A 24,428-nucleotide genomic window follows, 5' to 3' on the forward strand; every position below is an offset into this window, starting at 1 on the left:
GACTTTTGTATTGCACAGCAGTCTATGTGCACTTGACACACAAATTTAAAAATGAGCCATTTTATAAAAGAATCTCCCTATAAAGAAGCATCTTATTAATAAATGATTTTTAGAACTTTAAAAAATTTATTCTTTTTAAGTGGGCTCCACACCCAACACGGGGCTGGAACTCAACCCTGAGACCAAGAGTCACAGGCTCTACCGACGGCCAGCCAGGCACCCCCTCGATCTGGATTTTTAGCCACAAGCTCTCTCATCTGGAAATGAGACACGGACACTGTGCCCTTCAAATCACAACATACAAACCCGAAGGGGAGCATCAAGACCGTTTACAGTATTCTGCAGTTTCAGCTTCTGCTCCGTGAAATGCGAAGTCTGGCACACCGGAGATGGCAGTCACAGGCATGGGGACCGGGCGCCTTCGTCTAGCCCCTCCTCCCCCCCACAAGAGTCTCATGGAAGGGAAAATCAGCTGACAATAAAGGAGAGCAAAGCGCCATCTTACCATCAGGTGGGGATTCTGCCCTAAACTCGAGAGCGCACCTCGGTCAGCTGGGCTACCGAGAAGAGCCGCTGCCTCTCACCAAGCCCGGAGTTGTGTGAGTCCGACGGCACCGTGGAGCCGGCCAGCCCGGGCTGCGTCACCCTCCGGCCTTCCACGGCCTCCCTCGGGATCCCTGGAGCTCACAGGAATCTTCTGGTTCCGCAGGGGAGGCCACACCTGGAACACTCCATTTTATCACAGACAGATGGGAACAAGTGACAAAGGGAGGGTGACCAGGAGAGGGAGAGCTCTTGTGACTTCCAATTAGGAATGACGGAAGCAGCTGGGAACAGGGCGGCTATTTTCAAATACTCGACGGGCCGGGCTGTGCTGCCGCCGAACAGAGGAGGGCTAGACACGTTCAGAAGAGCTCAGAGAACAAGAGGAGAGACTCCGTAGGCAGCTCTGGCTCACTGTGGAGCTCAGAGGGACCTGCCCGTCTCCGGAGGCAGACCGCTCCCTGTGTCCTGGCCGGGTTCCCAGGTGTCCCGGGCTCCACTGGACGGGGCCTGCGAGGGGGTCTGCCTCGGTGGCTGCGGCTAACCTCCGTGAGACGTTTCCCACACCACACTCGGTAGCAGATCCCAGGGAGAGCCCCTTACACAACCACGATCGCCCATGCTCAGCCCAGCCCTATCGAATCAGCTTCTTCAGGGGACGGGGCTCAAAAGACACCGAGGTCTCTTCCATTCCCACGATCCAGATTCTAGAATAGGTGGATAGTTCTTGTGCACTGACGATTTCTATGCATCTATTATTAATACACAGCAGGAAGACAAACTTCATCTTTTTAACTTAGTTTCTATAAAAGTGACTACTTGATACTTCTTTTTATATTCCTTCTTTAAAAGCATACATACCTCATAAGCCCATGAATGTAATTTTCTCAAAGATTAGAAACACTAAGAAAATAGAAATACAGCATAGAATTGTATCATATCGCTTAAGATGAATAAATGATTATAGTATAGTACCACATTCTTTCATTTTAAAGTAAGTTATAAATTGGCTTAACTTTTTTTTATTACTCAGAGGTAACCATGAGTCCTTTTCCTTTCTCAGAAGAAAAAAACACAAGAGATTTCTCTAATTTTAAGTGCGTTTGCAATTAAAGAAATATGGGTGCACGAAGAGGGAAAACACAGACGGAGTTGGTTTGCTACATCCCCGTGAGGACCAGCTAGTCCGCTTATGTTCTACTGGGTGATCTGGCAAAGTACCTTAACGGGTGAAAACCCAGTGTTTCAGGCAATAACGAAAAAAAATCTAGTTTTAAATACTCGATGGTCATTTTTTATGTAACTTAAACTTATTCAATACATTACATACATGTATTTTTAAATAATTAATATTATTTAAATTGAAGAATATGTCACTGATCTTTAATGAAATTTCCAAAAGTCTTAGCAGTAGTTCCACACTTCCCCAGCAGGTGGCAGATTTCTTCTCATTCTGTCTTCCTCCTGGAAGCCAGTGCTAGAGCTCATCATGCCTCAAAACTGTAGAGGAGGAAAATGTACTGAGTTATTGAAATCTTGAACATCAAATTCACTCATTAGTTAACTCCCACCAAAGTAAGAGATACAGAAAAAGCACAGCTGCTGACTGAGGATCCTTTCGTTTGTTTGGTACCTATTTGCTTATGGGAAAGGAAATTAGTTCCTTGTACATGATGGCACTTATTATATCGTATCACAAACGCTTAACATTTTATCACCTAGAAGGGGGTTCTCATGAGTCTCGTAGGGCAAGGACCACATCTTTTTTGATCTCTGTTATCTCTGAAACCTAGCACACTGCCTGGCCACGGAAGCCCCGAAAAATCCTGATCGTTCACTCGGCACGCACCAAGAGCCTACTGTTAACATAACGGACCAACAGAGAGCAGAAGCCACATGTGGTCCTCCTCAGAGGCGGCAGAGACGGAGCGCTCCAACATGGACAGATGCTGACACGGCTGTGAGAGGATCAGTCCTAGCGAAGACTCCTGGAGACCAAAAGGGTCTCCGCATCACTGAGGTGTCACACACGAACTAATTTTAAAACACTGATATTTAAAGTGACATTTTCAGGCAGAAATGAATGAAAGTACAATTTAAATACATCCTATTCCACAGTTCGAGATGTTAGACTATGTTTCTCTCTTTACTAAATTCCACTTGAGAGATAATAAATACAAAAGGGAGCAACAGTAATGAGAATGGGGGAAGTGGTTATGAGACATCATTGGAGCAGAGTTATGAATGAATTTCTAAAAATGGAAGACAGAACATAGAGCTGATACACGACCACATGGCGGGGAAGAGGAGGTGATTTTTCCAACAGAAGAGAACCTCCTGACAGCAAACACTGGTGGCGCGTGAGTGAGAATGTGAAGCAGTAACTGAAACACTGTCAGGAAAATCTGTGCCTCTCAGCCTCCCACTCTCATTCTGTCCCCTGCATTTCACAGGGAATTGGTCAGGCTGTTTATTACAAGACAAAAAGGAGAAAATGACTTTTGGAAGAAAAACTCAACAACCCACTGAGAGAACGACAGAGAGACAGAGACTGATTTTCATATGAGTGTCAATGCCCTTGAATAAAATGCCGTCATTTTGGCTTTTGGCCAGGCTGGTGTGTAGCATGACCTTTATCTGTTCCATGCCCGTATGTCCAGAGAGGAATCTGTCAATTCTGCACATGCTAATGTACCCAGAGCTACTGATCAACCCTCCCACTCAGGGAAGAAGCCTATTGGAAAAACAGACATTTTGACACAGAGAAGACCCTTGCCAGCTCTCTGTATTGATCAATCAAATCTTTTACTCTTAAAAATATAAAAATAGCCAAGGATCTCCACACATTTGAGGAAGACCAATAGCAAAAGAAAAAAGGCCCAAGATAAACAACATACCCAAAAGAAAGAAGATAACAAAGAGAACCGAAGAGGTACTTAAGATAATTCTAGTATTTTCCAGATTATTCTGAAAATGAAATTCAATAAAACCATAAAGCAAGAAACTGAAATTCAAAAGTAACAAGGAGAGAAAAAGATCTGTCAAAAATTAAGATGCGATTACCCTCTTAAAAAAAAAATCAATAGAAGTAAAAAAAAAAAAAAATTCCCTGAACAGAGGGGAAAAGTAGGAAATATAAAAAGAAAATATAACTACAGAAATACAAAGGTTCATAAAAGACTGTTATGAACAATAATACACCAAGAAACTGGGACAACCTAGAAGAAATGAATAAATTCCTAAAAACATTCAATTTATCATGAATATAGTGATTCATGAGGGAATAGAATACCTAAACAAACCAATTACTAGCAAGGAGACTGAACCAGTAATCAAAACCTCCTGAGACACAAAAGTCCAGGACCAGATGGCTTCACTGATGAATTCTACCAAACATTTAAGAAATAATTAATAATCCTTCTTAAACTTTTCCAAACAATAGACAAGGAAGGAACACATCCAAACTCACTTTAAAAGGCCAGCATTCACTTGACCCCCAAACCAGAAAAGGACACTACAAGAGAAGAAAATTATGGACCAATATTCTTCATAAACAAAGATGTAAAAATCTTCAACAAAATATTAGCGAACCAAATTCAACAATATGTTAAAAAGATCACACACCATGATCAAGTGGGATGTGTTCTAGAGATGCAAGGATGGCTCGATATCCACAAATCAATCACCATGATACACGACATCAACAAAGCAAAAGGATAAAAATATGATCATCTCAATGGATGCAGAAGAAGCATTTGCAATACATATGAATAATAAGTCATGTTATACACCTGAAACTAATATAAAGTTGTAACTGCCAATTATATCTCAACTTTAAAAAAGGAAAAATAAAGAATAATAGGTCATGACCAAGCTGAGTTTAAACCTGGAACACAGGGATGAGTCAATATCAAGAAATACATTAATAAAATTTGTCATATTAATAAATCAAATATAAAAAACAGTCACCTCCATTGCTGTTGAGGAGGCAGTCGATCAAAGGAACCCATTCTCTTTTCTCTTTTCAAATTCTAGTTAGTTAATATGCAGTGCTAAGTGCAACTCATTATTGATAAAAACATTCATTAAAATAGGAATCAATGGCTATTTCCTCCACATGATAAATTTTCGTAGTCCAAAGCGATTATCCTACGTAATAGGGAAACACAGAAGGTTGGCCAGCAAAGTGAGAAAGAGGCCTAGTGCACTACTATTGTTAACATCCTGTTAGAGATATCAACCAAAGCAATTAGATGAGAAAAAGCAATGTGAGGTATAATATTAGAAAGGAAGAGGAAAAATCATTCTTGTTTGCAAATAATCTTTGGGGAGGAAAAATCAAGAGAATCAACTTAAATATTACTATAAATGAAAACTCAGTATGATCACAGAAATAAAAATTCATACAAAAAACAATAGTTTTTCTGTGTACAAGTAACCACCAGTAAGAAGATAAATTGTAAGAGAAAATCCCATTCATAATACTAACATAAAGATGAAATGTCTAGGAATGAGCTTAAAAAGATAACGTATAAAACTTAGATGACTAAAATGTTATGATTCTTGACAAACATAAAATGAACCTGAAAATATAGATAGATACAACATGCTCTTAGATGGGAAGAACAGTTTTCATGAAGATATCAGTACTTCCTAACCTAATTAACAAATCTAACATAATCTTCCCTCCAACCCCTACCCTCCCCCCAAAAAACCTGAAAAATTTCACCTAGATAAGTTGATTCTAAAGCTTGTATGGAAAAATGAACAGGAGTACCAGGAAAACAGCAAAAACAAAATAGCAATGAGGGGAGATAAGCCCTACTCAATATTAAAACATGCTACAAATATTCAATAATTAAAGGAGTGTGAAAGAGGCACATGTACAGTCAGAGATCAATGGAACAGGATAAAAAATGTGCCACATGAGACATAAATAATACTGGGATTTAGTTTACGATAAAGGTGGCAACACAAATCTCTAGAATAAAGATCATTAGTTTCTTTCCAGTGTTGGACAACAATCCTCTAGGAAAAAATGAGCAAAAGGACAAGAATAAATGGAAAACAAAAAGAAATGACAAATGGCCCTTAAACATACGACAATATCCTCAACTCCATTCATGTTATGGATTGAACTGTTTCCCTCCAAAATTTATATGGTGGAATTCTAATTTACAGAACTTCAGAAAGTGACCTTATTTGGAAATAGAGTCTTTACAGAGGTAATGAAGTTAAGATGACGCCATTAGGTTACACCCTAATCCGACATGAGTGGTGTCCTTGTTGGGTGAGGACATCTGCACACAGATATATGGAGAGTGAAGACAAGGTAAAGGGAGCCAGAGAGAGCACGGCCACCTACAAGTTGGGAAGAAGGCCTGGGATAGATCCTCCCTCACTGCCCTCAAAAGGAACCAACCCTAATGACACCTGGATCTTGGACTTCAAGCTGCCAGAACCGTGAGACAAAAAATTTCTTTTGTTTAAGCCACTTAGGCTGTGGTCCCTAGAAAACTAATACAGCTGCTATGAGAAATCAAGAGTTACGAAAGGTATACCATAGCCTTAAAAATGACTGCCCCTTTGTGTCTGAGTAAAAGAGGTCTTCCAACTTTATACTGTATACTTCCATATTGTTTTACTGTTTACAACATATCTTACATTTGTAATTCAAAATTAAGTAAAAAATTGCAATAATCTTTCATAAAACTTTTTTAACCTTCTTTTATTATTATATATAAATACATACATAAACTCAAACATGCCATTTTTCTTTAAGATGGAGTCAATTATATTACAAATATTACTTTGTTTTTAACTTAAAATATGCTGTCAGCAAAATATATTTATCTCAATTCTCTTGAAAGGCTACACTATATTTCACTGTTTGTGTACAATAATGTTTATATAATCAATAGTCTCTTAATGGATAAATTACTTTTTTTTAAAAGTAGGTCACGCCCAGCATGGAGCCCAGCGCAGGGATTGAACTAATGACCTTGAGATCAAGACCTGAGCTGAGTAGATCAAGAGTTGGAAGCTTAACCAACCGGTTGTAGCCACTCAGGTGCCCCAATGGAGAAATTATTTCTATCTCATTAAAAACAATAGTATATGTATACATATGTATACATACATCATTTCTTTTTTTAATTATTTATTTTTTAAAAGATTTATTTATTTGACAGAGAGAGAGTATGTGTGTCTGTGTGTGTGGGGAGGGGCAGAGGGAGAGGGGGAAAGAGAATCTCACGGTGACTCCCTACTGAGCATCGAGCCCAGTGGGGGGGCTTGATCCCACAGCCCTGAGATCAAGACATGAGCTGAAATCAAAGAGTCGGCCTAACCGACTGAGCCACCCAGGCACCCCGTCATTTCTCTTTTATAACGTAAATTTGTTAAAATGAATTGCTGGGTCAAAGGGCACACATATTTTAAATTTTTATACATATGGTAATATTTCCTTAATTTATACAGCTATTGTATGTATAAGTACATGAGAGTGTCACTTGTCAATATCCTTGCTAACACTGGATATTATTAGCCCTTTAACTCTTTCCAATTTGAAAGAGAAACATTTCATCTCATGTTCTGTGCATTAAAAAATTTTTAAGTAATTATGTAAAATTTCCTTTCTTCCTTTTCCTTTTTTCCTTTCTCCCCCTTCTCTGTCTTATCTCTTTCTCTTCGAAACAGTTACATCACAACACTGACAGAATCTTCTTCTGCACTGAAATGATGACTTAATTAAATTATTTATTGGGATGCCTGGGTGGCTTAGTGGGTTAAGCCTCTGCCTTTGGCTCAGGTCATGATCTCAGGGTCCTGGGATCGAGCCCCGCATCAGGCTCTCTGCTCAGCAGGGAGCCTGCTTCCTCCCCTCTCTCTCTCTCTGCCTGCCTCTCTGTCTACTTGTGATCTCTGTCTGTCAAATAAATAAATAAAATCTTAAAAAAAATAAATTATTTAATTTATTAATTAAAAATACATGAGTGTGTTTTAAATACTGAACTTCTCAGAAAATAACACACTGGTTTTGTTAAGGAATACAGAAAGTCAAGATGAACACAACTTCATGCTTATGTGAGAAAGTTTACATACAACATTTTTATGTTTATATTTAACATTTGAATGTCTTGAAAAAATAAAGTTTAATAAAATTAAGAATTTTATTCTGAACCACTGGAAAGAATTATTGTTGAGGATTAATATAACCTGTGAAAAGTCTGTACACGGACTGGAGCTCAGTGCTATTTTTTTTTTTTTTTTTTAGATTTTATTTATTTATTTGACAGAGACCACAAGTAGGCAGAGAGACAGGCAGAGAGAGAGGAGGAAGCAGGCTCCCCGCTGAGCAGAGAGCCCGATGCGGGGCTCGATCCCAAGACCCTGAGATCATGACCCGAGCCGAAGGCAGAGGCCTAACCCTCTGAGCCACCCAGGCGCCCCCTCAGTGCTATTTTTTAAAAAGAGTAAAGAAAAACAGAGAACTAGGCACTGATGAGGAAAGAGAATTATGAGGCAATCAAGAAGTTTGTATCGGCTTTAAAGGAATATTCAACACTCATTTGTTGAAGGTTTATGCAGAGTGATGAAATGCCCAGGTAACCACGGTTTAATCTTGGAAATGGAAGCACATGGAATCCTAGTCACACTGCAGCCCTGACTAAGGCTGCTCGAACCAGGAACCCATGGGAAATCCCTATTCTGTAGGAGATTAATTTAGGAGATAGGAGGTAGTATTTCTAGTTACTATGTAAGTCTTTTACTAAAACTCAGGGCTTGGATTTTCCCATTTGGGAAATTCGGTGTAATGTTAAAGACGGGCATTTTGCTACTTCGATTTTTTACTGCTGGTGTCAGGAGGCTGATGCTTCCGCACTGGGCTCTGTGGTGAAGTTCTCTGCACGGGGAAGGGAGTCTCTGTCCACGTTTTTAATTTGTGGGCTTAGACCACATAAAAAGGAAATTTCTTAAAGAAATTCTGATCTCATCATTTAATAAATTCACCAAGAAATGAGTTTGTAATCTATTATACTCTCAGTTACTGCAATGCGTGGTTCCGACACCACCACAGAAGGGTGACTTACTTGCGTTTTTCTTCTTGTTTTCCAGGTGATCTAACAGTCGTCGGATCTCCGTGTCATACTCCACCCATTCTGGGACAATCCTGGCAGCAGCCTGTAGCTTGGGCTCTTTTGTTTTGGGATTATTGCACTGAAAGTTTAAATAAAGTTGTGTTAATGAAAAAGTATTGCCCTTGTATGTTCGTTATACTTCAACTAAGGAAAGAAGGAAGGAAAGAAGGGAGGAAGGGAGGAAGGAAGGACAGACCATTGTTCAGGAAACATAAAGGAAATGCTTGAGGACATTACTAAGTCACTAGAGCAAACAAAAATGCATTTTGTAAAAAGCTGAGTCCTAAGTACCAAGTATTTAAAGTTCTTAAGTTAGTTGAATGGGGAAAGGATCAAGTGAAGTGACAAATCATACTTTATGTGAGCAGTAGTGTTTAATGCAAACACCTCAATCAGAAATTTTTTATTTTTTAAATATTTTACTTATTTCTTTGTCAGAGAGAGAGAGAGAGAGAGAGAGAGAGAGAGAGAGAGAGAAAGCACACCAGGGGGAGAAGCAGGCAGAGGGAGAAGCTGGATGAGGGACTTGAGCCCAGGACCCTGGGATCATAACCCAAGCCCAAGGCATATGCTTAACCGACTGAGCCACCCAGGCGTCCCTCAATCAGAAATTTAAACAAAAATTGTTCTAAAAACATTCTGATCTTTTTTTTTTTTTTAATTTTATTTATTTGACAGACAGACACAGTGAGAGAGGGAACACAAGCAGGGGGAGTGGGAGAGGGAGAAGCTCCCCTGCCAAGCGGGGAGCCTGATGCGGGGCTCTATCCCTGGACTCCAGGATCATGACCTGAGCCACAGGCAGATGCTTAACGACCGAGCCACCCAGGCGCCCTAAACATTCTGATGGTTAACAAGTAGTTTGTCAAACAATTCTGCAAACTGTTTTGACAAAAGATCTAATTCCATGACCATTTTGTAAAAGAACATAGACTACATTAACAAATATTTTCTTATCTTTTCTTTGGGCTAATGTCTGGTTTATATGCTTTCCGTTTTCCACAGACAAAAGTATTAGTTAGCCATTAGAAATCCCATGAGTTTCTTTAGCAAAAACGACCATTCTGCTTCATATGCCTCGCTTCTATTTAGCAACTGTGAGCAACTGTGATGATATTTAAAGTCCGTTAACTGGAAAAAGAAAATCAGTTAACTGGAACTCATTTGTCAAAATATTGACAGGTGTGAAATGCAGAGTAGTTTATAAATCTCATGTCTAGAAAGATTAACTAGTCTACCTGACACAGTGGAAAACCAGTGGGCGTGGCTCCGCAGTCAGGTTGCAACCGCACACTCACTAGAGGCGAGACCCATACAGTGTGTGTGTGTGTGTGTGTGTGTCCCCGTGTGTCTATGTCTGTGTGTATGTAGGGGGGGGTGTCTGGGCGAGACCCATACAGTGTGCGTGTGTGTGTGTCTATGTCTGTGTCTGTGTGTGTGTAGAGGGGGTGTCTGGCGAGACCCATACAGAGGGTGTGTGTGTGTGTGGGGGGGGGTGTCTGGCGAGATCCATACAGTGTGTGTGTCTGTGTGTGTGTGTGTGAGGGGGGTGTCTCGTGCTCCACACAGAGGAGGAAGACAGTCTCCAAGGCTCCACTGACACAGGACCCAGTTAAACTACTCAGTAAGCAACTGGTCCTACCATGGAGTTCCTCGGGAAATTAAAAGGCAAAAGTCTCGTAGGAGAAGGATCTGATTGTGGACGCAGGTGACAGTGCGGAGGACGAGGTCTGCCGATGGGCTGCACAGGGGGTATGAGGAGAAAGGTCACAGGCGCCCCCAGAGTGTGCGGCTGGAGCCATGTGAGGAATGGAGACGCCACTGACAGAGACACGAGGGGCGGTGGTGGGAGCACAAACGCCCCGCAGTTCCACGAGCCTCCCGTTTGCTCCCTACAAGGCATTCACAGAGGCTGCATCTGGAAGCCTACTGTACGCGACACTCCCTTGTAGCTGCCTCAACGTGCTTCCTCCTTAATTCCTGTGGGAAAGCTACTGGTTTTGAGCCATGAGCCTAGTGTCTTGATCCCTTCCTCACCAGATATTTTCAGTTCATTCCACTGGGGATTTTTTCTATAGTCATATATTCCTGAAGTAAGTGGGAAAAGAGGATTTTCTTCGCAGAAATTAACCTTACAGACAATACGCTCTATAAAGTGAAGATAATTGAACTATTTTTTTTCATTTTAGTTGTGTCAGAAACTGTTAAAAATACTGTTTTCTTTAATATTTTGTGCTACAATATTTTCCCCCTATAATCTGTATCAGTGGTGCTTAAATAGGGCTATTCTGCCCCTCAGGGGAGCTCTGACAAGGTCTGGACACATTTTGGGTATCAGGCCTAGGGGTGGGGTCCTACCGCCATCTAGTGGGTAAGGCCAGGGACGTGCGAAACAGCCCACAGAGTGCAGGAAGGTCCCCACATGGTCCTAAACATCAGTAAGGCCCAGGTTGAAAACCTGACTGAAATGGCGTAGAGTCTCATGACATTCATAAATGCTCTCCTCACCTTCAATGCCATTAATCGTGCTTTCTTCTCTTCATTAGGCCATTTCCTCGGGGTTTTTCTGCACTCCCTTAACTTTTTCCCCAAGAAGCTGACCCAAATTAGCATGTTCTCTCATTTTGAAGTGTTTCTGTGGGAGGGACGGCTAGCTGTCCACCAAAATTCATGCCACCTTTTCTCTATGTAGACCCACCCATTCCTAGGCAGTAGCTGCCCACTGGGAATGCCATTTCTCAGCCCCTCTTACATGTGGCCACACAACCAATGCCCACCCAAAGGGGCCACGGCTTTTGGGAGTCAGGAAGCATTCCTGCCACTTCTTCCCTCCCCTCCAAGATCAACACTACACAAGAGAAATAGGATGGAAACTACATATTCATCTTAAATTTTCTAGGAGCAACATATAAAAGTATAAAAAGAACAGGTGCAATAAATTTTAATACTGTATCTTACTTAACCATGTCCAAATTATCAGTCAATATGTAGTAAGTATAAAAGTTAATAATAAGATGTTTTTATCTTATTATTGTACCGAGTCTTGAAAATCTATCTTACACTTTATAGCCCATCTCAGTTCAGACTAGCAACATTTTAAGTGCTCAGGGGTCCACATGTGGCAAGTGGCCGCCATCCTGGGCAGATCAGCTCCAGATGGATACAGAGATGACAGGACCTCAGAGGATGAAGGAGCCCCAACTGGATGGAGCGTGGTCCCTGAGTCATGAGGGACAGGGAAGCTACTCACGGACAGAATACTCACATAGGTCTGTATTCAGGTGAGGGAGAAACCACTGAAATTTAGGGTTATAGTTAGCTCATGCTAACCTAAGTACTAGAGACCCCCAGGAGACCCTCTGTCACCAATGTACGAGTCACAACCTTTTATGTCCCAGCACAACCTTAATCTCTTAGGAGTTTCGTTCAGTAATGTTCTTGACCTCTCTTTAGAAAATTCCCTTCTTTCTTCTTAACAGTGCTATCTTACTTATTTCTGCTACATTCTATATTACCTTTGGTTGCAACCTGACATACTGGCCTGTTACGTTTTTTTCTATACATTTCTACACATACCTAGAAAAATGTCTATTTTATTGTCTTGTCTTTTGTTCAAAATTGTATGAATGCTAATATTTTGACAGCTTATTTTTTACTGAAGAACTTGTAAATAATTATTTAAAACTTAAATTAGCACAAAAAACATTTTCTTTCTAAAGAAAAAGAATGTCAATATCTCATAACTATTAAAGATAATAAACTATTGGAATGTGAGTTCGAGACAGCTGGACAATAAATTAGTTTCAAATGTTTCACATCTAGGAGAGTTACACTGTGTAGCATAGGATCTGCTTAAAATCAAAATGAAAATAAATTTCTCAAAAGGAAGAAAAGCAGACACGTAAAGGATAATTTAGTAGACATAGAATTATTTCGGTCGTCTTCATTCGGGAAAAATACTGGCAGGAGAACCAAACTGGTTATGCATTAAGATGAAAGTTAATCCATGAGCACTTCAGGCAGCTCCTGGCCTTCCTTTCAGACGCCCCTGAAAAGTGCCCGAGAAAGTGATGCAGCGAGCCCGAGACCACCGTCCTTCACGGCCTGCTTGCGTGGATGGCCCTCGGCCGGCCTCTGGGAACGTGGGTTTCAGGAGTGTCGCCATCATTCCTGGTAAGACTAGTACAACAGTGCCTGAACTGTGCCAACCCATGCTTTATACTGAACCTGCTTTCCTTTTGGATGTTGGGAATTTTCAGTGTATTTCCTTTTTAAGTGCCTGATATGCGACAGGCAGGGGGAGTGCTTGCGAGCGGCCCCCGGTAAGAATCCTGCACACTGGGTTCCTGACGAGCTGCCCTGGGACACAGCACCTCACCAGTGCTATGGAATTCCTCACAACTTCAGGGGTTGAGCTGGTCCCGCGTGACTGCCCAGGGAGAGGGCTCTTGGAAGCCTGCCCCTGGCTTGCTCTGGACTTTGCCCCCCACACCTTTTCCCTGTATGGACATGGCATGAAACCCTGCCATGAGCAGGGCAATATTCTGAGTCCTGGGAGTCCTTTTAGTGATTCCTCAACCCTGGGGGTGGTCCTGGAGGCCCCCCAACACGGCTCTGTACTTGGCCAACCTAAGTGAACACCACAGTACATGATAGACGAAGCAGCAGGGTGCCACGGGGGTGCCATCCTGGCTGTAAAAGAGAAACTATTCTCCTTGAACACGTTCATGCGTGCTTGCATGCAGACGACCGCGCACACACTCACCAGATCAATGGTTTTGGCTCTCTGTTTGGAGTCGTCGTCACACCACGTTTCACACCACAGCCAGTCTTGAGGAAGAGACTTAATGGCGACTTGGTAAATCATATTATTGGGGAGATCCTATAGAAACATGATTTAAACAAGGTACAGAAATTAGGCAGAGGGAATGAGCTTGATGATACCAATTAGATTAAAAACAAGTTCAAAAAAACTTTTGCAGATCTAAGATATCGATTTTTAAGCTACTAACATACTTACTATGACCCAATCATCTTGTGTGATGATGAACCCAGGGGCTAGAACTGCGCCCAAAGCTGTCCTGGACATCACCCCTGACATCAGGGATGCAGTGGGGAGCCCAGACACCCACCACCCCACATGCCCCCACATGGACAGCCGCACCGCCTCCGCCCATCCTGAACCAGCGCGCTGGTCACCCGCACTGGGCCGCTCTTGCCATTGCTGTCAACGTGCTGGCACCATGCCCTCTGGATTCGGAGGGGACCCTTTCTTTCTCTGTTAGGAAATAATGCTCCAGGCTTTCTAATCAAAGACTGTTGACACCTGGGTTAAAGAAAGTTTACAAGGCAAATGAGCCTCATAAGTGACAAAGACCTCACAGTCCTGCCTACAAGCCCGTGCGTGAGTGAGCCCAAGTCAGGTCTTCAGAGGAGATGGCCATCCCTGGGGCCAAGACGATTTCAGCCTCATGAGCGACTGTGGAGCAGAATGCTCAGCTATGTCAGGTCCAGATTCCCGGCCACTGAAACTATTTGTTATTGCAAGCGGCTATGTTTTCTGGTAGTTGTTAGGGAGCGATAGATAATGAATACGGGGTGGTTGTAGGATTTGGACTTTCCAAATAAAGCTGCTACATCTATTCATGCACAAGTCTCTATATACTTTTATACTTTTATATATAAAAGTATATAGATACTTTTATATATATACATATACTTTTAAAAAAGATTTATTTATTTATTTAAATTTGGCAGAGAAATCACAAGTAGGCAGAGAGGCAGGCAGAGAGAGAGAGGGGGAAGCAGGCTCCCTGCAGAGCAGAGAGCCCTATATGGGGCTCGATCCCAGGACCCTGGGATCATGACTTGAGCCGAAGGCAGAGGCTTTAACCCACTGAGCCACCCAGGTGCCCCTAGACTTATACTTTTATTTCCCTTGAAGTAGACTGACTGGTCATAGGGTAGGAGTAAATTCAAATTCATAAGAAACTGCCAAACTCTTTTTCAAAATGTCTACAGCATTTATTTTTTTATTATGTTAGTCACTGTACAGTTTTTGTTGTTGTGTTCCATGATTCACTGTTTGCATGTAACACCCAGTGCTCCATGCAGTACGTACACTACTTAGTACCCATCACTGCGCCAACCCATCCCCCCATCCCCCACCCTCCAAAAACCCTGTTTCTCAGAGTCCATAGTCTCTCATGGTTCGTCCCCCACCCTTCATTTTTCCCTTCCTTTTCCTAATGTCCTCCATGCTATTCCTTATGTTCCACATATAAGTGAAACCATATAATTGTCCTTCTCTGCTTGACTTATCTCACTCAGCATAATCTCCTCCAGTCCCGTCTATGCTGATGCAGAAGTTGGGTATTCATCCTTTCTGATGGCAGAGTAATACTCCATTGTATATATGGATCATATCTTCGTTATCCATTCATCTGCCCACTGAAGGGCATCTTGACTCTTTCCACAGTTTGGCTATTGTGGACATTGCTGCTATGAGCATTGCGGCACATGTGGCCCTTCTTTTCACTACACCTATATCTTTGGGGTAAATAACCAGTAGTGCAATTGCCGGGTCAGAGGGCAGCTCTATTTTTAATTTTTTGAGGGACCTCCACACTGTTTTCCAAAGTGGCTGCACCAGCTTGCATTCCCACCAACAGGGTTACAGCATTTTTACCTGCTCATCAGCAATGTATGCACCCTTGTCAACACTTAGTATGGTCTTTTTAGTATCAACCATTTTAATGGTGTGTGGAATTATTCATTGTAGTTTTAATTCTCATTTCCTTAATGACTAATCATCTTCAGCATCTTTCCATGGACTTATTGCCACTTGATCATCATCTTTGCTGAAGTGTCTGTTAAAATCTGATATTTTAAAATTTTTATTTTTAAAATACTTTATTTTTTAAAGATTGGTTTTTAAATTTTTTTTTATTATGTTCAATTATCCAACATATAACACATCATTAGTTTTTGATGTAGTGTTCAACGAATCATTAGTTGCATATAACACCCAGTGCTCATAACGTCATGTGTCCTCCTAAACTCCCATCATTCGGTTACTCCATCCTCTCATCCCCTCCCTTCTGTAACCCTCAGTTTGCTTCCTGGAGTCCAGAGTCTTTCATGGTTTGTCTCCCTCTTTGATTTTTTCCATTCAGTTTTTCCTCACTTCCCCAGTGGTCCTCCATGCTATTGCTTATGTTCCACATGAGTGAAACCATATGATAATTGTCCTTCTCTGCTTGACTTATTTCATTAGCATAATTCCCTCCAGTTCCATCCACGTTGATGCAAATGGTGAGTATGCATCCTTTCTGATGGCTGAGTAATATATATGGACCACATCTTCTTTATCCATTCATCTGTTGAAGGGCATCTCACCTCCTTTCATAGTTTGGTTACTATGGACATTGCTGCTATGAACATTGGGGTGCAGGTCCCCCTTCTTTTCATTAAGCCTCTATCTTTGGGGTAAATACCTAGTAGTGCAATTGCTGGGTCGTAGGGTAGTTCTAATTTTTTGAGGAAACTCCATACAGTTTCCCCTTTCTCCACATCCTCTCCATGGAACACTTGTTTCCTGTCTTGTTAATTTTTGTCACTCTAACTGGTGTAAGGTGGTATCTCATTGTGATTTTGATTTCACAATTTCCCTGATAGCTCATGATGTGGAACATTTTTTCACGTGTCTGTTGGCATTTGTAGGTGTTCTTTGGAAGACATTTGTATGTCTTTTCACATCTTCTGCCCATTTCTTGACTGGATTATTTGTTTTTTGGGTGTTGAGTTTGAGAAGTTCTTAATAGATCTTGGATACTAGCCCTTTACCTGATATGTCATTTACAAATACCTTCTCCCATTCCATGGTTGCCTCTTAGTTTTGTTGACTGTTTCCTTTGCTGTGCAAAAGCTTTTTATCTTGATGAAGTCCCAAAGTTCATTTTTGCTTTTGTTTCCCTTGCCTTTAGAGACCTGTCTTGAAAGAAGTCGCTGTGGCCAATGTCAAGGAGGTTGCTGCTGGTGTTCTCCTCTAGGATTTTGATGGATTCCTGTTTCACATTGAGGTCTTTCATCCATTTAGAGTTTATCTTTGTGTATGGTGTAAGAGAATGGTCCAGCTTCACTCTTTTACATGTGGCTGTCCAATTTTTCCAACACCACTTATTGAAGAGACTGTCTTTTTTCCATTGGATATTTTTTCCTGATTTGTCTAAGATTAGTTGACCACAGAGTTGAGGGTCCATTTCTGGGGTCTCTATTTTGTTTCTGATTTTTTAAAAATGAGATTGTTTTCTTTCTTATTAGTGAGTTTTGAGAGTTCTTTTATATATTTGTCAATTATTTTCTAATGCGAATCACACTTTTAACAGGTCTAAAAACATGTGCATAAACAATTTTCTCCTATCTTCTAAAAGTTTTATAGTTTTACATTTTATCTTTAGATCTATGATGTGGTTTGAATTTATTTTTGTACATGAAATGTGTTATGAATGGGAGTGTTTTTGTTTTGCTTTGTATATGGATGTCTAATTTTTCCAATGCCATTTTAGAAGGCTGTCCTTTTTCCACTGCACTGCCTTCACACCTTTGTCAAAAGTCAATTATTCAAATGAATGGGTTATTTCTGGAATCTCGATTCCTACACATGGATTTAATTACCTGTTTTTACACCAAATCACACCATTTGGATTACAGTATCTTTATATTAAATCTTGAAATCAGGCAAAATAAGTCTTCAAACTCTGTTCTTCTTTAAAGCTGTTTTGGCTATTTTGGGTCTACTGCATTTCTATATGAACTTAATTTTTTAAATGCTATTAGAGAGAGTATCCTCTTTTTAGCTTCCATTTCCAACTGTTGCTAGTAAATAGAAATACAGAATTGACTTTCATATACTGATCTTACATCTGCAGTATTACTAAATATACTTATTGGTTTTATATAACTTTTTAGTAGATTAGAGAGGATATTCTACATAAATGATTCTATTTTCTGAAAACAAACAAACAAACAAAAAAAACGTTACTTACTCCTTGCCAATTCAATGCCTTTTATTTTTCCTGCCTTGTTGTACTATCTAGTACCTCCACTGCAATGCTGAATGGAAGTGATGAGTAGATGTTTTTGCTTTGTACCTGATCTTAAGGGGACAGTATTCAGTATTTCACCATTAAGTACAATGTTAGCTATAGGTTTTTCATAGGTGTCTTTTTTTTTTAAAGATCTTATTTATTCATTTTAGAGAGAGAGAGAGAGAGAGCAAGTGAGCACAACAAGATGGGGGGAAAAGCAGAGGGAGAGGGAGAGAGAATCTGAAGCAGACTCTGCACTGAGCGCAGAGCCCAATGTGGGGCTCAATCCCATGACTGTGAGATCATAACCTGAGCCGAAAGCAAGAGTCAGACACTCAACTGACTGAGCCACCGAGGTGTCCCTCATAGGTATCCTTTACCAGGTTGAGGAAGTTCCCTTCTTGTGCTAGGTTGCTGAGAGTTTTTATTAGGAATGGATACTGGAATATATCAAATGCTCTTTTGTATCAAGCTGATCATGTGGTTTTTCTTTTTTGGCCTGTTAATTAGTGAATTACACTTACTGGTATTCTAAAATGGAATGAACCCAGGGATAAAGTCCATTTAATTATGACATAGGGTCTTTATTATATATGCTGGATTTGATTTCCTGAGATTTTTATTAAGGATGTATATACCTGTTCATGTGGGATGCTGGTCTGTAATTTTCCTTTCTTGTAATGTCTTTGTATGGTCTAAATGTTAAAGTCATTAATGTTGGCTTCATAGAATGAGTAGAATTGGTATTGTTTCTTTCTTTAATGTTTCGTAGAATTCCCTAATGAAGCTATCTGGGCATGGAGATTTAAACTAAACTCAATTTCCTCCATTGACATAGGGCTATTCAGACTATTTCATTTTAAGTGCATTTTGGTAGTTTGTGTCTTTTATTTATTTAAAAAGAAAAAGCCCATCACAAAAAGAATCACAAGATCCAACTCATGGAAGACTACCAGACCCCACTCCCTGGCAGTAAAACCCACAAAGGCTGGACATTCTTAAAATTGTTCTCTGTGGGTAATCCCACAACCCCAAGACAATGGAAAAATGAACCGCCCAATGAAAGTAATAAGCCTAACGTTAAAGAGTAAGCCCCTCCCTGTATGGTTAGCTAACTTAAAAAAATTTATAAAACTCTTTGTTAGAGGCAAAGGGGAGGGTTCCCTTCCCCATCTGGGAGGAGAGACCACTACTCTGTGAAGTCTTTTAAGTAGCCGACTAGACTGGACTCTTCCTGAGATCACAGATTCTTCTGAACTGAAATATATACATATTCTGCATACGGGTTTGTCTTTCCTGCTCGCAGAGACTTAGTAGCATTATCCAAGGGGTTACAGAGCTATCCACTGAGGGAGGATTCCATTTAATATTGCATTAGACCAACAGACCCACTTTAGAGCAAGGAAAGGAAGCCTGGCAGAGGGCACATGACCAGGAGATCCCATGGTCCGGCCGCATACAACACCACCCAGAAGCTGCTGGCCTGACAGAGAAATAAATGATTTACTGAAGGCACAGGAGGTGCTACCTTGGGGACAAGACGCTGCAAGAGTGGGGTGCAGCATGTGTTCTAAATCACCAACCATCATATGGTGCTGTGTCACCACATGGAAGAATGGGTCCAAGGGGCAAAGTAGAAGTGATCCTGCTTATCCTCGCTCCCAGTGACCCTCTTGGGGAGGCTGTGCTTATTATCCCCCTAATTCTGGGAGGTTTTGGGTCCAATCATTAGGTTAAATGACTCTGGAAATTAGTCAGATATTGAGAAAAAAAGTTGCTTATCTGTTAGGAAAAACAAAATGTAAGGCAGTAGCCAGGTGGGACGCAGGATGAAGGGAGTTTGTCTTAAAGATCAGAGACAGAGACATGTTTAACTGATGATGGAAGGGAGTAAGAAAAAGGTACAGTAAGTGAGCCAGGGCATGTGGTGGGAGGAAGAGGCCTAAGGATGGAAAAATGAAGATAAAATATGATTAGTTTTGAAAATGTTGAGCTGAAAGTGAAAAAATTACATGTTAAGTCGAGACAGTCGAGATATCCAATACAGAATGTGCCAAGGGGAAAAAGAGGATGCAAATGTCAGATTTTGAAGTTTACAAGCAGGGAACTAGAGCAATCTGGATCCATGTACTGAAAATGAGTCTATGAGACCATTCTCTTACACCATACACAAGAAAAACTCAAAATGGATAAAAGACCTCAACGTGAGGCAGGAATCTATCAAAATCCTAGAGGAGAACATAGGCAGTAACCTCTTCAATATCGGCCACAGCAACTTCTTTCGAGACATGTCTCCAAAGACAAAGAAAACAAAAGTGAAAATGAACTTTTAGGACTTCATCAAGATAAAAAGCTTTTGCACAGCAAAGGAAACAGTCAACAAAACTAAGAGGCAACCCATGGAATGGGAGAAGATATTTGCAAATGACATACCAGGTTAAGGGGTAGTATCCAAGATCTATAAAGAACTCCTCAAACTCAACACCCAAAAAACAAATAATCCAGTCAAGAAATGGGCAGAAGACATGAAAAAACAAACACTTCTCCAAAGAAGACATACAAATGGCTAACAGACACATGAAAAAATGTTCCACATCATTAGCAATAAGGGAAATTCCAAACAAAACCACACTGAGACACCACCTTATGCCAGTTAGAATGGCAAAGATTAACAAGATAGGAAACAACAATTGTTGGAGAGGATGTGGAGAAAGGGGAACCCTCTTACACTGTTGGTAGGAATGCAAGCTGGTGCGGTCTCTTTGGAAAACAGTGTGGAAATTCCTCAAACAATTAAAAATAAAGCTACCCTATGACTCTGCAATTGCACTACTGGGTATTTACCCCAAAGATACAAATGTAGTGAAAAGAAGGGCTCCATGTACCCCAATGTTCATAGAAGCAATGGCCACAATCGCCAGACTCTGGAAAGAGACAGGATGACCTTCAACAGACGAATGGATAACGAAGATATGGTTATCTTGTATCTATATTGTATACATACAATGGAATATTTCTCAGCCATCAGAAAGGATGAATACCCAACTTTTGTATCAACGTGGACGGGACTGGAAGAGATTATGCTGAGTGAAAATAAATCAAGCAGAGAAAGTCAATTATCATATGGTTTCACTTACTTGTGAGTGTAAGGAATAAAATGGAGGACATTGGGAGATGGAGAGGAGAAGTGAGTTGGGGGAAATCGGAGGGAGAGATGAACCATCAGAGACTGTGGACTCTGAGAAATTGAGTGGTTTGGAGGAAAGGGGGGTGGGGGGTTGGGTGAGCCTGGTGGTGGGTATTAAGTAGGGCACGTATTGCATAGAGCACTGGGCATGGAGCATAAAAAAAATGAATCTTGGAACACTGAAAAAATAAAATAAAATTTTAAAAAGAAAAGAAAAAAAAGAGAAGAAAATGAGTCTATGAACATTCTACCTACCTGATCGAGGTTTGAAAGACTGTTTGGATCTTGACTGAGAGCTTGGTACTGGCCCCGGAGCCTGTCTCCTGCTGCAATTCTTCTGAACTTCTTGAGATCCACCACATACAAGGCACTGCAAAGGTGAGGAGTCTTTGGTGGCCCATGTTGTTCATGGACTTTCACTTTCCCCCAGTGACGGTCCACAGGGATGGGACTGACTTTTAGATATCCCTGGGTCTACTAATGATGAAACCTTTCATAAATTTTCTCCCAATGTCCAACATGGTTTCCAATGGGTCTGAAGTTCGTTATAATACTATTAGGATCCACATCCTCGTAGAGTCACAAGTTTTTCCAAGACACCATGAAAGTCCTGGCTCTCCAAAACAACAGCTTTGAAGACAGTACGCTCATTTTGTGACGTAACCAACTAGTTTATCTTTAGTGGTTAGGAGCCTCTCGCTTGAGTCCTATTAATTGGGTTTAATGCCTGTCAGCTATGCACTAACGGTATAAGCCTGGGAGAGTCACATGAATGCTGTCTGCTGCGGTTTCCAGGTTTCCACAGCTGTTAAATGGGGATAACGTCATCTCAAAAAGTTGTCATAGAGGGTTAGTACATGTAAAGTCTTATAAGAGTGACGGGCATGCCATAGACACTAACAGGTTGCCATTGTTGTCTGATTTCTAAGAAAACTGAGTATTATGATCCAGTAGCTTATTTTGTTACTAAAAAGTATACATTTTCTTACCTGATATGGTATTTCCTTCTTAAGAGATGTGATGCCCAGTATCCTTTTTTCCAGAAACGATATCCATCCATTTCAGTGCGGCTATCACAAAATGGAGTATACCCGTAAGGTGCTCCACCCAGATCGAAATCTCGGAGTTCTTTTAGGTCATGTCTCACAATCTAAATAATTAAAATAGTTTCTCTGATGAAGATTATAAAATAATATTATGTTATTATAATAAGCCCTTTTTATGTGAATCTCAAATAATCACCTGACTGTAGAAATAAAGAGAATGGTGCTTTTCTCACAGCTCTTTCAAGCAGCAAGGAGTTTACTGAGTTATTTCTTCTCTTGTTCTTTCAGGTGATAGAAACTGGGCGCCTGGGTGACTCAGTTGGTTAAGCATCTGCCTTCCGTTCAGATCATGATTCTGGGGTCCCGAGATTGAGCCTGAAGTCGTGCTACCTGCTCAGTGGGGAGTCTGCTTCTCCCTCTGTCCTTCTCCCTGCTTGTGTGCTCTCTCTCAAATAAAATAAAATCTTAAAAAAAAAAATGAAACCAAAAATGTCTACGCTTAGTCTATATGACAGTGGTCTTACTCATTAATAAGGATAGTTTATTACATCATTTTATTTTTTAAAAAATTTTATTAATTTGACAGAGAGCATGAGAAGGGGAGGGGCAGAGGGAGAGGGATGAGCAGATTTCCTGCCAAGTGCAGAGACTGACAAAGAGCTTGATCCCAGGATCCTGAGATCATGACTTGAGTTGAGCTCAGAGCCCCCCAGGGGCCCCTTGTGATGCCACTTTAATCAAGATAGTTTAAACAAAATGTACTTTGGAAATAAATATTTCACAAGTATTCTTACTTGATTACTCTTAGTTTATCAAGATATAGATTAGTAATTTCAAAATCATCTTATGATAAATCTCCATTATTGTAATATTGGCAAATATTAGTCTGAATGATAAAGAAAAACCTCTTGATTATCCTTAATGGCTTTAATGAGATAATAGTAGTAAGTTCCTTTTTTTAAGATTTTATTTATTTTAGAGAGAGCGCGTGAGCGTGAGCAGGGTGAGAGGGGGAGGGAAAGAATCCCAAGCAGACTCTGTGCTGAGCCTGATGCAGAGCTCGATCTCATGACCCTGAGACCATGACCTGAGCTGAAACCAAGAGCTGAGTGCTCAACCAACTGCATCACCCAGGCGTATTTTTTAACAGATTCAAGCCTGCTAGAAAATATCACTGTGTAAGTTGGGGGAAGGTAGAAGAAATATATTTTATGTTAAATGGTATATTTGGAAGTGCCTAGTTCATCAACCACATTTGCTTGTTTTCTTACTTTTTAATTATAATGATTCATATAGATCAATTTGGAAAATACTATAAAAATAATAAAAGTTTACAATATAAGTAAATTCTAATATAGAATTTGAACAATGTACTTTTTGTCCTAAATATAAATTGAACTAACTTGTACTCTTAATTCATATAATGTTAATATTTACATTTTACTGTTCTCCTTAAAAATTCTGTGTATTTTTCAAATATTTTTTTCCCATTAATGATTACAAAGGCATGGAAGGTAGGGAAGGGGGAAAGTCACAATTTTTGGATATATAAATTTTGAAACCTGAGTACTATAATGGTTTTTAGTAGCCAAATTTGGGACATTTTTTTCCCTTAGAAGGAAATGAGAGTTGTCTGTAATCACAATTTTTTTTTAGCAAGAAGAAAGAGCTCATTTTAAATAATCAGCTCATATTCATAGGAACTCAGACAACTACTTTTATTGTGACTAGGATCAGTACTTTTTTAATTACCAAAATTTAAAAAAAACTACTACTTCAGGGAGAAAATTGCCATGTCCCAGATAGTAAATGGTACTTCTTGCAGATACATTTGAGTTTTCCCTGGAATTCTGACAGCTTTTTTTTTTTTTTAAAGACACTTCCTTTATGTGTCCCATTCATGTCATGTATTTTTACGTAGCATAGCAACAAAGATAATAATGAACAGTAGCAATATAAACTAAGTCCCTACACCCAGACAGAAGTGCAAAAAAAGTTTAAGTACTACCAAAAACTACAGTTAATCTTATCACCTGGTCAGCATCAACAAAAATGATTTTGTCCACCGCCAGAGGAAAGAGGACATCGAGGAAAAGAATTTTGTAACCCCAAATAATCCTCTGTTTTTCAGTCTGCTGATGGAGCCAGCTGGGCCACCTGTACTGCACGAGTTCATACTGGAAGCCATACTCCTCGGCCATGTGAGGAATCACCTCCTACACACACACACATACACACAAATCAAAGAATATGCTCAAGGAAGAGAAAATCATTTTTGTTTTAGAGAAAAAAATTAACATTTAAAAAAGCAGAGTTTACCATAAATTGTTACAAACTACTTGGTAAAATGTCTAGACTACTTCTACAACGTATACCTATTAATGAGTAATATGAAAACGCTGACCAATATAAAAATACAAGC

At 40.3% G+C, this 24,428-nt stretch overlaps 1 protein-coding gene across 2 annotated transcripts in view; it reads right to left on the bottom strand.

Annotated features, from left to right (window-relative positions):
- Window positions 1-1,814: 1,814 nt before the first annotated feature.
- UGGT2 (UDP-glucose glycoprotein glucosyltransferase 2) overlaps window positions 1,815-24,428 on the bottom strand; it is a 194,996-nt gene continuing 172,382 nt past the window's right edge. For both annotated transcript variants that reach the window (XM_047720254.1, XM_047720253.1), the window contains exons 34-39: window positions 24,040-24,222; window positions 21,950-22,110; window positions 21,216-21,330; window positions 13,450-13,566; window positions 8,637-8,763; window positions 1,815-2,043 (exon numbers count right to left, since the gene is read on the bottom strand). In XM_047720254.1, coding sequence (XP_047576210.1) covers window positions 2,021-2,043; window positions 8,637-8,763; window positions 13,450-13,566; window positions 21,216-21,330; window positions 21,950-22,110; window positions 24,040-24,222 — 726 coding nt within the window. In that variant the 3' untranslated portion in view covers window positions 1,815-2,020. The remainder of the gene's footprint in view (window positions 2,044-8,636; window positions 8,764-13,449; window positions 13,567-21,215; window positions 21,331-21,949; window positions 22,111-24,039; window positions 24,223-24,428) is intronic.

The sequence above is a fragment of the Lutra lutra genome, chromosome 3 (assembly GCF_902655055.1).
Source record: "Lutra lutra chromosome 3, mLutLut1.2, whole genome shotgun sequence".
Taxonomy (NCBI): Eukaryota; Metazoa; Chordata; class Mammalia; order Carnivora; family Mustelidae; genus Lutra; species Lutra lutra.